Raw genomic sequence first — 13454 nt, 5'->3', positions numbered from 1 at the left:
GGTGATTTGAATGCAAAGATGAGTAATGTGGTAGTTGCGGGTATGATTGGTGTACATGTGGTGTTCAGTGTTGTAAATGGAAATGATGAAGAGCTTGTGAATTTGTGTACTGAAAACTGGTGATTGGGAATATCTGGTTTAAAATGAGAGATATACATAAGTATTTTTATTATTTTTTATTATTTTGCTTTGTTGCTGTCACCCGCGTTAGCGAGGTAGCGCAAGGAAACAGACAAAAGAATGGCCCAATATACATACCTATACATCTCAATGTATACATGTATATACACACACAGACAGATACATATTTACATGTGTACATAATTCATAGTCTGCCTTCTTTCATTCCCATCGCCACCTTGCCACACATGTAATAACAACCCTCTCCCCCCTCATGTGTGCGAGGTAGTGCTAGGAAAAGACAACAAAGGCCCCATTCGTTCACACTCATTCTCTAGCTATCATGTAATAATGCATCAAAACCACGGCTCCCTTTCCACATCCAGGCCCCACAGAACTTTCCATGGTTTACTCCAGACGCTTCACATGTCCTGGTTCAATCCATTGACAGCACGTCGACCCCGGTATACCACATCGTTCCAGTTCACTCTATTCCTTGTACGCCTTTCACCCTCCTGTATGTTCAGGCCCCGATCGCTCAAAATCTTTTTCACTCCATCTTTCCACCTCCAATTTGGTCTCCCACTTCTCCTCGTTCCCTCCACCTCTGACACATATATCCTCTTTGTCAATCTTTTCTCACTCATTCTCTCCATGTGACCAAACCATTTCAAAACACCCTCTTCTGCTCTCTCAACCACACTCTTTTTATTACCACACATCTCTCGTACCCTATTATTACTTACTTGATCAAACCATCTCACACCACATATTGTCCTCAAACATCTCATTTCCAGCACATCCACCCTCCTCTGCACAACTCTATCTATAGCCCACGCCTTGCAACCATATAAAATTGTTGGAACCACTATTCCTTCAAACATACCCATTTTTGCTTTCCGAGACAATGTTCTCGACTTTCACACATTTTTTCAACGTGCCCAGATCTTTTGCCCCTCCCCCACCCTATGATTCACTTCCGCTTCCATGGTTCCATCCACTGCCAAATCCACTCCCAGATATCTAAAACACTTCACTTCCTCCAGTTTTTCTCAATTCAAACACTTCACTTCCTCCAGTTTTTCTCCATTCAAACTTACCTCCTAATTGACTTGTCCCTCAACCCTACTGTACCTAATAACCTTGCTCTTATTCACATTTACTCTCAGCTTTCTTCTTTCACACTTTACCAAACTCAGTCACCAGCTTCTGCAGTTTCTCACCCGAATCAGCCACCAGTGCTGTATCATCAGCGAACAACAACTGACTCAGTTCCCAAGCTCTCACATCCACAACAGACTGCATACTTGCCCCTCTTTCCAGAACTCTTGCATTCACCTCCCTAACAACCCCATCCATAAACAAATTAAACAACCATGGAGACATCAGACACCCCTGCCGCAAACCTACATTCACTGAGAACCAATCACTTTCCTCTCTTCCTACATGTACACATGCCTTACATCCTCGATAAAAACTTTTCACTGCTTCTAACAACTTGCCTCCCACACCATATATTCCTAATACCTTCCACAGAGCATCTCTATCAACTTTTATCATATGCCTTCTCCAGATCCATAAATGCTACATACAAATCCATTTGCTTTTCTAAGTATTTCTCACATACATTCTTCAAAGGAAACACCAGATCCACACATCCTCTACCACTTCTGAAACCACACTGCTCTTCCCCAATCTGATGCACTGTACATGCCTTCACCCTCTCAATCAATACCCTCCCATATAATTTCCCAGGAATACTCAACAAGCTTATACCTCTATAATTTGAGCACTCACTTTTATCCCTTTTGCCATTGTACAATGGCACTATGCAAGCATTCTGCCAATCCTCAGGCACCTCACCATGAGTCATACACATTAAATAACCTTACCAACCAGTCAACAATACATCACCCCCTTTTTTGATAAATTCCACTGCAATACCATCCCAACCCGCTGCCCTGCCTGCTTTCATCTTCCACGAAGCTTTTACTACCTCTTCTCTGTTTACCAAATCATTTTCCCTAACCCTCTCACTTTGCACACCACCTCAACCAAAACACCCTATATCTGCCACTTTATCATCAAACACATTCAACAAACCTTCAATATACTCACTCCATCTCCTTCTCACATCACCACCACTTGTTATCACCTCCCCATTAGCCCCCTTCACTGAAGTTCCCATTTGTTCCCTTGTCTTATGCACTTTACTTACCTCCTTCCAAAACATCTTTTTATTCTCCCTAAAATTTAATGATACTCTCTCACCCCAACTCTCATTTGCCCTCTTTTTCACCTCTTGCACCTTTCTCTTGACCTCCTGCCTCTTTCTTTTATACATCTCCCACTCATTTGCATTATTTCCCTGCAAAAATCATCCAAATGCCTCTCTCTTCTCTTTCACTAATAATCTTACTTCTTCATCCCACCACTCACTACCTTTTCTAATCAACCCACCTCCCATGCTTCTTATGCCACAAGCATCCTTTGCACAAGCCATCACTGCTTCCTTAAATACATCCCATTCCTCCCCCACTCCCCTTACAAAATTTGTTTCCACCTTTTTCCATTCTGTACTCAGTCTCTCCTGGTAGTTCTCACACAAGCCTCCTTCCCAAGCTCACTTACTCTCACCACTCTTTTCACCCCAAGATTCTCTCTTCTTTTCTGAACACCTTTACAAATTTTCACCTTTGCCTCCACCAGATAATGATTAGACATCTGTCCAGTTGCACCTCTCAGCACATTAACATCCAAAAGTCTCTCTCACACTCCTATCAATTAACATGTATTCCAATAACGCTCTCTGGCCATCTCTCTTATATACATAAGTATACTTATGTATATCTCTCTTTTTAAACCAGGTATTCCCAATCACCAGTCCTTTTTCAGGGCATAAATCTACAAGCTCTTCCATTTCCATTTACAACACTGAACAGCGCATGCACACCAATTATTCCCTCAACTACCACATTACTCTTCTTTGCATTCAAATCACCCATCACTATAACCCGGTCTCGTGCATCAAAACTACTAACACACTCACTCAGCTGCTCCCAAAACACTTGCCTCTCATGATCTTTCTTCTCATCCCCAGTTGCATATGCACCAGTAATCACCCATCTCTCTCCATCCACTTTCAGTTTTACCCATATCAATCTAGAGTTTACTTTCTTACACTCTATCACATACTTCCACCACTCCTGTTTCAGGAGTAGTGCTACTCCTTCCTTTGCTCTTGTCCTCTCACTAACCCCTGACTTTACTCCCAGACATTCGCAAATCACTCTTCCCCTTTACACTTGGGCTTTGTTTCACTCAGAGCCCAAACATCCAGGTTCCTTTCCTCAAACATACTACCCATCTCTCCTTTTTTCTCATCTTTCTCATCTACACACATGTAAACACCCAAATCTGAGCCTTTGAGGAGAATGAGCACTCCCCATGAGACTCCTTCAGTTTCCCCTTTTAGAAAGTTAAAATACAAGGAGGGGAGGGTTTCCAGCCCCCTGCTTCTGTCCCGTTTAGTTGCCTTCTATGCCCCATGAGGAATGCGTGGGAAGTATTCTTTCTCCCCTATCCCCTGGAATGAAATGTAATGATAATTAATCAGTACATTATTCAGTTTTCATTGTAGGTAAAGTAAACGAAGAAATATGCTGTGGCAACTCAACTGACACTCTTACTTTACTTGGACTCTTTTTAGTGCATTGTATTGAAGCATCTACATGTCTTAAAAGCACTATCATAGTGAAAGCAGTGGATAAGATATACTTCTGAATTAATGTTTTACATTGCTCAATGAATATCTTTGAAATTATAATATTAGATACATTTTTTTATATCCCTAGTGTAAGGGAGAAAGAATTCCATCTTTGTATTCCCTGCATGTTGCAGAAGTCGACTAAAGGGGACAGGAGAGGTGGGCTGGAAACCCTCCCTGCTTGTATTTCAGTTTCAAAAAGATAAAACAGAGGAAGGGGCCGAGCAGGGATTCAGTTTCAAAAAGATAGAACAGAGGAAGGAGCCGAGCAGGGAGTGCTCATCCTCCTCAAAGGCTCAGGCTGGGGTGTCTAAATGTGTTTGAATGTAACCAAGATGAGAAGAGAGGAGAGATAGGTAGTATGTTTGAGGAACGAAACCTGGTTGTTCTGGCTCTGAGGAAAAACAAAGCTCAAGGTGAAAGGGGAAGAATGTTCTGGAAATGTCTTGGGTGTAAAGTCAGGGGTTAGTAAGAGGACAAGAGCTAAGGAAGGAGTAACTACTCCAGAAGAAGAGGTTATGGAAGTGTACGAAAAAGTGTAAGGAAATGAAATCTAGACTGACATGAGTAAAAATGAAAGTGGACGGCAAGGGATGGGTGATTATTGGTGTTTATGCACTTAGCCTTGAGAAGAAGGATCATGAGGTAAATGTTTTGGAAGCAGCTTTGTACTTTTCAGCAGGTTTCATGTAAGAGACTGGGTATTAATGATGGTAAATTGAATGTGAAGGTGAGTGATATGGCAAATGATGATAAATTGAATGTAAAGGTGAGTGATGTTGCAAATGATGGTAAATTGAATGTGAAGGTGAGTGATGTGGCAAATGATGGTAAATTGAATGTGAAGGTGAGTGATGTGGCAGTTGAGGTTACATTTGGGGGGGCTTGGGGTATTTATATTATTGTGGAGTTGTGTGCTGGAAAAGGACTGGTGATTGATAATACCTGACTTAAAAAGAGGGACGTGCGCAAGTATGTGAGGAGGAAAGATTGGTCAGAGGGCATTAGTGAATTACATGTTAATTGATAGGCATATAAAAGAGAGACTTTTGGATGTAAATGTGCTGAGAAGGGCAGCTAGTAGGATGCCTGTTCACTGTCTTGTGGAAGCAAGGGTGAAGATTTGTTGAGATTTTAGTAGAAGATGAAACAACACCAGTGAGAAGATTAATGAAAGTGAATACACCTGGAAAAGAGACATGTGTGAAGAAACACTGGGAGAGATTGAGTGTAGAATGGCAAAAGCTAAGAGTAAATGAAGAAGGAGAGGGAATGAGGAATGGGGGTATTTAGTGAAGCAGTGATGGCATGTGGAAGAAATGCATGTAGCATATGAAAAGTGAGAGGTGGGCAGATTAGAAAGGGTAGCAGACATGGGATGAAGAAATAAAGTTGCTTGTGAAAGAGAAAAGGGAGGTGTTTGGATGATACAGGGAAGGACTGCAAATGATTGGTTGATGTATAAGAAAAAGTATCTTCAGGTTATAAGGAAGGTGCAGGGGTTGAGAAAGAGGGGAAATGAGAGTTGGGATGGCTGAGTATCAGTTAGGTTTCGGGAAAATAAAAAGATGTTTTGGAAGGAGGTAAATAATGTGCAAAAAATCAAGGGAACAAATGGGAATTTAGGTGAAGGGGCAGAAGTAGAAGCGGTAATATGTGGTGATGAAGTGAGGAGGAGATGGAGTGAGTATTTTGAAGGACTGTTGAATGTTTGATGACAGAGTGGCAGATGTAAGGTGTTTTGGCCAGGATGGTATAGGAAGTGAGAGAGCCCTGAAATTATTAAGAAAGAGGGTGACTGTGTTGTTGATTGGCTGGTAAGGATTTTCAATGTATGTATTGATGATGAGGTGCCTGAGAATTGGTGGAATGCATGGATAGTACCATTGTATAAAGGCAAAGGGGATAAGATGAGTATTCAGACTACAAAAATATAAGTTTGTTGAGTATACCTTGTAAGTTGTATGGGAGAGTAGTGATTGATAGAGTGAAGGCATGCACATAGCATCAGATTGGGGAGAAGGACAGTGTGGTTTCAGAAGTGGTAGAGGATGTGTGGATCAGGTGTTTTTACTATGAAGAATTTTTGTAAGAAATAATTAGAGAAATGGTTGGATTTGTATGTGGCATTTATGGATCTGGAGAAAGCGTATGATGGGGTTAATAGAGATGCCTTGTGAAAGTTCTATATATGGAAAGCTGCTAGGAGCAGAGAGAAATTTTTCAAGGTTGTGAGTCCTGCTTAGGTGTAGGAAGAGAGTAGAGTGATGGGTTCCAAGTAAATGTTGGTCTGTGACAGAGATGTTTGATGTCTCCATTTTTTTTTTTATTTATTTACTTATGGATGTGGTGGTGAGGGGGGTAAATGCAAGAGTCTTAGAGAGAGGTGAGTAAGTAGTCTGTAAGGGATGAGATGGCCTGGAAAGTGAGTCACTTTGCTGATTATACAGCACTGTTGTTAGATTTAAGTAAGAAACTGCAAAAGTTAGTGACTGAGTTTGGAAAGGCATGTGAAAGGAGAAAGTTGAAGGTAGATTTGAATAAAGCAAGATAATTATGTCAAGCAGATTCAAGGGACAAGTTTGTTGAGGTGTTAGTTTGAAAGGACAAAGATTGGAGGAAGTGAAGAGTTTTAGATACCTGGGAGTGGCCATAGCAGTGAATGGAAACATGGAAGCAGAAGTGAGTTATAGGGGGATAAGGAGGCAAAGGTTCTGGCACCACTGAAGAATGTGTTGAGAGATCGTTATCTGGGAGGCAGAAATGGGTATGTTTTGAAGGTATAGTAGTCCCACCATTATTATATGGATGCCAGGCATAGGTTGTAGTAAGACTGTGTAGAGGAGGGTGGGTTTGTTGGAAATGAAATGTTTGTGGACAATGTGTGGTGTGAGGTGGTTTGATCCAGTAAGTAATGAAAGAGAAAGAGAGGTGTGGGACACGTGTTCTTGCTATGTACAAGTGTCATCAGTATTGGTGGGTGGGCTGTGACCGTCTGTCTTGCTTTATGATTAAGTGACACTGATTTATTGCAGGTCACAGCTGAAGAGGATGTGCTGAAATGGTTTGGACATATGGAGTGAATGAGTGAAGGTTGACAAAGAGGATATTTGTGTCAGAATTGAGGAAACAGAGAGAAAGAGGAGACCAAATTGGAGATGGCAGGATGGAGTGAAAAAGGTTTTGAATGATAGGGGCCTGAACTTGCAGGAGGATGAATGTTGTGCATGAGATAAAGTGAATTGGAATAATGTGGTATGCAGTGGTTGACATGCTGTCATTGTACTGAACCAGGGCATGCGAAGCCTCTGGGGTATAAGCAAAAGAAAGGCCTTTGTGGTCTGGATATGGATAGGGTGCTGTGGTTTCAGTACATTACAAATGAGCTAGTGAATGGATGTGAGCAGACGTGGCATTTTTTTTCTTCTGTTGTTGGTGCTACCTTGCTAATTCAGGAAACGGTGATCAAATAAAAAAAAATCATATATACAGCTTGAAAAACTGAGATTAACAGGGCTGGAAAGGAAATCAGCCTCAGGAGTTTAGGGATTGAATGAGGGCAGTAAGAAGCAACCAGTACAATTACAGAAAGGATCCCCATGGTGAAAATCATGCTGGTACAGGTGTGGTCCTGTAAGGGTTAAGACAGTCTAAGACTGTTCAAATGCAACTTATAAATGTAGGTTTAGCTTGTAATCCAAGCAGATTAGAAGGTTTTCATGCCCACTGAACCTGCACAGCATAGTTACACAAATCACATTACATTGTTGGCTTTTTTAATTATTTATTTTTTCCATCTGAGACAGTACAGGCAACTGAATGATCCTGTCAAGGCCATCTCATTAACGCCATATATCTTATTTTTTTAATACTTTCTCGCTGTCTCCTGCCTTAGCAAGTTAGTGCATTGAAACAGACGAAAGAATGGCCCAACCCACCCACATACACATGTATATACATACACGTCCACACACGCACATATACACACCTATACATTTCAACATATACATACACAGACATATGCATATATGCACATGTACATATTCATACTTGCTGCCTTCATTCATTCCTGTCGCCACCCCGCCACACTTGAAATAGCATCCCCCCTACCCCCACTGGGTAGCGATAGGAAAATACAAAAGGCCACATTCATTCACACTCAGTCTCTAGCTTTCATGTGTAATACACCGAAACCACAGCTCCCTTTCCACATCCAGGCCCCACAAAACTTTCCATGGTTTACCCCAGACGCTTCACATGCCCTGGTTCAATTCATTGACAGCACGTCGACCCCGATATACCACATTGTTCCAATTCACTCTATTCCTTGCACGCCTTTCACCCTCTTGTATGTTCAGGCCCCAATCACTCAAAATCTTTTTCACTCCATCCTTCCACCTCTAGTTTAGTCTCCCACTTCTCCTTGTTCCCTCCACCTCCGACACATATATCCTCTTGGTCAATCTTTCCTCGCTCATTCTTTCCATGTGACCAAACCATTTCAAAACATCCTCTTCTGCTCTCTCAACCACACTCTTTTTATTACCACACATCTCTCTTACCCTTTCATTACCCACTTAATCAAACCACCTCACACCACATATTGTCCTCAAACATCTCATTTCCAGCACATCCACCCTCCTCCGCACAACCCCATCTATAGCCCATGCCTCGCAACCATATAACATTGTTGGAACCACTATTCCTTCAAACATACCCATTTTTCCTCTCCAAGATAATGTTCTCCCTTCCACACATTCTTCGATGCTCCCAGAACCTTCACCCCCTCCCCCACCCTGTGACTCGCTTCTGCTTCCATGGTTCCATCTGCTGCCAAATCCACTCCCAGATATCTAAAACACTTCACTTCCTCCAGTTTTTCTCCTTTCAAACTTACCTCCCAATTGAGTTGTCCCTCAACCCTACTGAACCTAATAACCTTGCTTTTATTCACATTTACCCTCAGCTTTCTTCTTTCGCACACTTTACCAAACTCAGTCACCAGCTTCTGCAGTTTCTCACCTGAGTCAGCCACCAGTGCTGTATCATCAGCGAACAACAACTGACTCTCTTCCCAAGCCCTCTCATCTACAACAGACTCTATGCTTGCCTCTCTCTCCAAAACTCTTGCATTCACCTCCCTAACAACCCCATTTATAAACAAATTAAACAACCATGGAGACATCACGCAACCCTTCCGCAAACCAACATGCACTGGGAACCAATCACTCTCCTCTCTTCCAACTCATACACATGCCTTACATCCTTGGTAAAAACTTTTCACTGCTTCAAGCACCTTACCTCCCACACCATGTACTCTTGATACCTTCCACTGAGCATCTCTGTCAACTCTATCATATGTCTTCTCCAGATCCATAAATGGAAAATACAAATACATTTGTTTTTCTAAGTATTTCTCGCATACATTCTTCAAAGCAAACACCTGATCCACACATCCTTTACCACTTCTGAAACTACACTGCTCCTCCCCAGTCTGATGCTCTGTACATACTTTCAACCTCTCAGTCAATACCCTCCCATATAATTTCCCAGGAACACTCAACAAACTTAAGCCTCTGTAATTTGAGCACTCACTTTTATCCCCTTTGCCTTTATACAATGGCACTATGCATGCATTCCGCCAATCCTTAGACACTTCACCATGCACCGTACATACATTGAATATCCTCCCCAACCAGTCACCAACACAGTCACCCCCTTTTTTGATAAATTCCACTGCAAATACCATCCAATCCCGCTGCCTTGCCAGCTTTCATCTTCTGCAAAGCTTTCACTTCCTCCTCTCAGTTTACCAAACCATTCTCCCTGACCCTCTCACTTCACACACCACCTCGACCAGAACACCCTATGTCTGCCAGTCTGTCATCAAACTCACTCAACAAACCTTTGAAATACTCACTCCATCTCCTTCTCACTTCACCACTGCTTGTTATTACCTCCCCATTAGCCCCCTTCATCGATGTTCCCATTTGTTTTCTTGTCTTACGTCCTTTATTTACATCCTTCCAAAACATCTAATTCTCCCAAAAATTTAACGAAACTCTCTCACCCCAACTCTCATTTGCCCTCTTTTTCACCTCCTGCATCTTTCTCTTGACCTCCTGTCTCTTTCTGTTATACATCTCCCACTCATTTGCACTATTTCCCTGCAAAAACCATCCAAATTTCTCTCTTCTCTCTCACTAACAATCTTACTTCTTCATCCCACCACTAACTACCCTTTCTAATCTGCCCACCTTCCACCTTTCTCATGCCACAGGCATCTTTTGAGCAAGCCATCACCGCTTCCCTAGATAAATCCCATTCCTCTTTCCTGGTACTTCTTCACATAAGTCTCCTTTCCAAGCTCACTTGCTCTAACCACTCTCTTCACCCCAACATTCTCTCTTCTTTTCTAATAACCTGTACAAATCTTCACCTTTGCCTCCACAGGATAATGATTGGATATCCCTCCAGTTGTCCCCTCTCAGCGCATTAACATCTAAAAGTCTCAGTTTCATGTACCTATTGATTAACATGTAATCCAGTGATGCTCTCTGACCATCTCTCCCACTTACATATGTATACATATGTATATCTCTCCTTTTAAGCCAGGCATTCCCAGTCAACAGTCCTTTTTCGGCACGCAAATCTACAAGCTCTTCACCATTTCCATTTACAACACTGAACACCCAGTCACAAAATGGAAAGTCCCTAGAGTTCAGTACAATTCCCCAGAATGACCAAGATTTCTTAAAGATGCTGAATTAATGACTCATATAATTATAGTTCAAAGTTAAAGGATTCAGTATGTTTCAAGCATAGATGCTTGGTTACTTTAAACTTGCCACATTCTTTAGTATTTTGTCCAGTACCTGTCTAGTTTATTTAGGGGTTACGAGGCTGCAGTAGTGGAGGATGAGCTAGACTGATATATTTTCTGCAAGTTACACCTTTATGTGAAAGAGTTGCTTGTGGCATTTTGAACACGCCTCTACATTACATTTGCATTATATTTATATTATGTTATTGCAATAGGGAAACCAGTTAATGTCTGTCTGACGGAATGCCTTGTGATCCTTCAAAAGTCTCTTCCCTTCTTTTTGGTCTGCACCACATCTTGGTTTCTTGTGACAAATACCAGAACTTTTCTTAGTATTGTGAACTTTAGATTATGGGTAGCACAGTTCTTCCTGTAGTGTTTTAGACAAGTTTTTGGACAAGTCTGTGGGGATGCTGTTTGAGCAGTGCCTTTTACCACAGTTTGAACCCTTGAAGAACAGGCAAATCTTATGAAGCGTGCTCATATTAAACATGAAAACTACAGAGAAAGAGTACTTTTTTGTTGACTGAGTTTGATATAGAATCTTTCTTGTAAAAGAAGGCCTCAATATCCAGATAGTGACTTTCATAAAAGATGATGTATATCACCTGGTCAGGTACAAAATGATTGATTCATTTATGTTACTAACAGAGGAGGGCCCACAAAGGAACTGGGAAACCCCCTGAGAAGTGTTCCAACGTGCAGTTGTGCATGAGTGATAAGCCACCTTGCATGTATGTGTTTCTAAGACCCACCTCATTCTGGTAGAATTGAAGACTCATACTCGTAGAAAGAAATGCCTCCAAAAAACAAGGTTTTGAGACCAACTCTTTTACATCATAAGAATGGCTCTTGAATGATGTGGTTGGTCTTGCAAGGGAAGGCTATGTGAAAGGTGGGTTATGGCACCTTTGTTGTTGGATATGGTAGTGATAATAAGCCACTATTCAGCTGAACAAGCAGGTTTATAGGTTCTTGTTGTCAGCTAAAACTACTCCTAAAATAGGTGTTGTCTTAACCTCTGTTCCTTTTCATCACTAACCTGAAATTGTTTTTGAAAGTTGTTATAGATTATTTTTGGTCATAGCCTCATTTACATCTTGGGGAGTATTCATAGTACTGCGATTTCTAGCCTAATCCCTGCAGGTCGGTGAAAAGGGCGGGGAATCCAAGTTTCATTGGTTAGACATGCTATCCTGCTTCAGTTCTTTTTTGGGTAAGAGAAAGGTGTGTATTTTGTTATTTCCAGTGAGAGTTTTTAAAAGATATGGAATGGTGGTTCAGCAAGGAAAATCTACAGACACCCATGGCTAGGAAAGTACCTGTGGAGCCATTGATGATTAGAACAGATTTGACACACATAGGTCATCAGGTATGAATACCGTTCTGCTGAAGTATCCCATGAAACAATAGTTGGACTGAGGGTTAAATTTGTTGCCATATCATCAAGGGAAAATTTGTAACAGTAACAGCTCTGAGGCAGATGCTGGCAATCACTAGGTGCCTTAGTGAATCACTAAATGGTGTAGCTTTATGCACCTCGCTACATCACCTATCCACTATGACATCATGCATTTAGGCATAGTACAGTATGATTGTAAAGTCCCCTTGAGCATTATTGTAAAGCCCTTGTGAACAAGCATCTCCAGGCTTAGTATGTATTCTGATGGTTGAATAGGGTGAACCTTAATGGATACATCCCACTTCAGTGAGTAAAACTGTTTTAACCCTTCATCAAGGAAATGCTCTCTCATTTGCTTATAGTGCTGGGTAAAGAAATAGTTTTCATCCTGCACAACCTGTTTCATGAGCCCTTACTGGAACAGGCTTGAGGCACATACTCCAGTGAGTAGTTAGTAATGGGTCTTTCCTCATGATACACTCCCTACACTCCATACTATTGACACCACAGGGAAGGGCTTGTTGCTTTATGGTTGCTGAGTGTTTGTAAATGAGCATAAACCATCTTCAAAGATAATTGAAGGAAGCAAATTCCAGATGAATACCGTACCCCCATCTTGGAGATGAAAAGGTTAGAAAAGAAAAAATGAGGAAGTGCTTTTTTTGATGCTCCTTGGGCTTTGCCTCCAGTAAAGAAGTTTTTTTTTTTTTTACTACATTAATTACTACATTACTACATAAGACATTTATATTCTGTCAGATTTACAAGGTACTTTTAACTCAAGAGCCTAAAATATGTCAGGCTCTGAAGATGTGTTAAATTTTTTCATTGTTATTAGATCAATTTGTCATTGTATATTTATTTATGAAGACTATTTGCCAATTATGATTTTACAGGTTGTAGAAGGTTTGGATCCTGTTGAGCAGCAGCTGGCACAAATGGAGGGCCAAGTACTTACACACAACCAGGTATGCTGTAGTCATGTTCATGGCTAACAACTATGATTTCTTGGAAAGATATTTTATATTGCTTATTATAATGTCAAACTTTTCTTAAAGTTTCCACCTGATCTGTGAATTTATTTTTTCCTCAGCATTAATGAATATATTTTTCCAACCATGGACTTTTGTTCTACGGTGCTCAGTATTACTGCTATATCTTGTGATATTGGTTATTCGTTAACAATTAATGTTTAATAAAGATTTATAGAGTTTGCCTTACTCTGAGTAGAACTTGTAAGGTGAGAGATAATGGTATTATTAATATTGTTTGTTGAAAAGCTCTACATAACACCAGTTACATGGTAGAATTCAAGCAAGTAGATCTCTTTAGTACAAATTTTA

The 13454-nt window shown here is 41.0% G+C and overlaps 1 protein-coding gene across 2 annotated transcripts in view; it reads left to right on the top strand.

The window, feature by feature from the left end:
• LOC139754822 (uncharacterized) overlaps positions 1-13454 on the top strand; it is a 243374-nt gene that overhangs the window by 108458 nt on the left and 121462 nt on the right. For both annotated transcript variants that reach the window (XM_071672677.1, XM_071672676.1), the window contains exon 10: positions 13008-13079. In XM_071672677.1, coding sequence (XP_071528778.1) covers positions 13008-13079 — 72 coding nt within the window. The remainder of the gene's footprint in view (positions 1-13007; positions 13080-13454) is intronic.

This window comes from Panulirus ornatus, chromosome 17 (assembly GCF_036320965.1).
Source record: "Panulirus ornatus isolate Po-2019 chromosome 17, ASM3632096v1, whole genome shotgun sequence".
NCBI lineage: Eukaryota > Metazoa > Arthropoda > Malacostraca > Decapoda > Palinuridae > Panulirus > Panulirus ornatus.
Note: the sequence above shows the minus strand (reverse complement) of the source record. Positions and strands in the feature narration are given on the sequence as shown.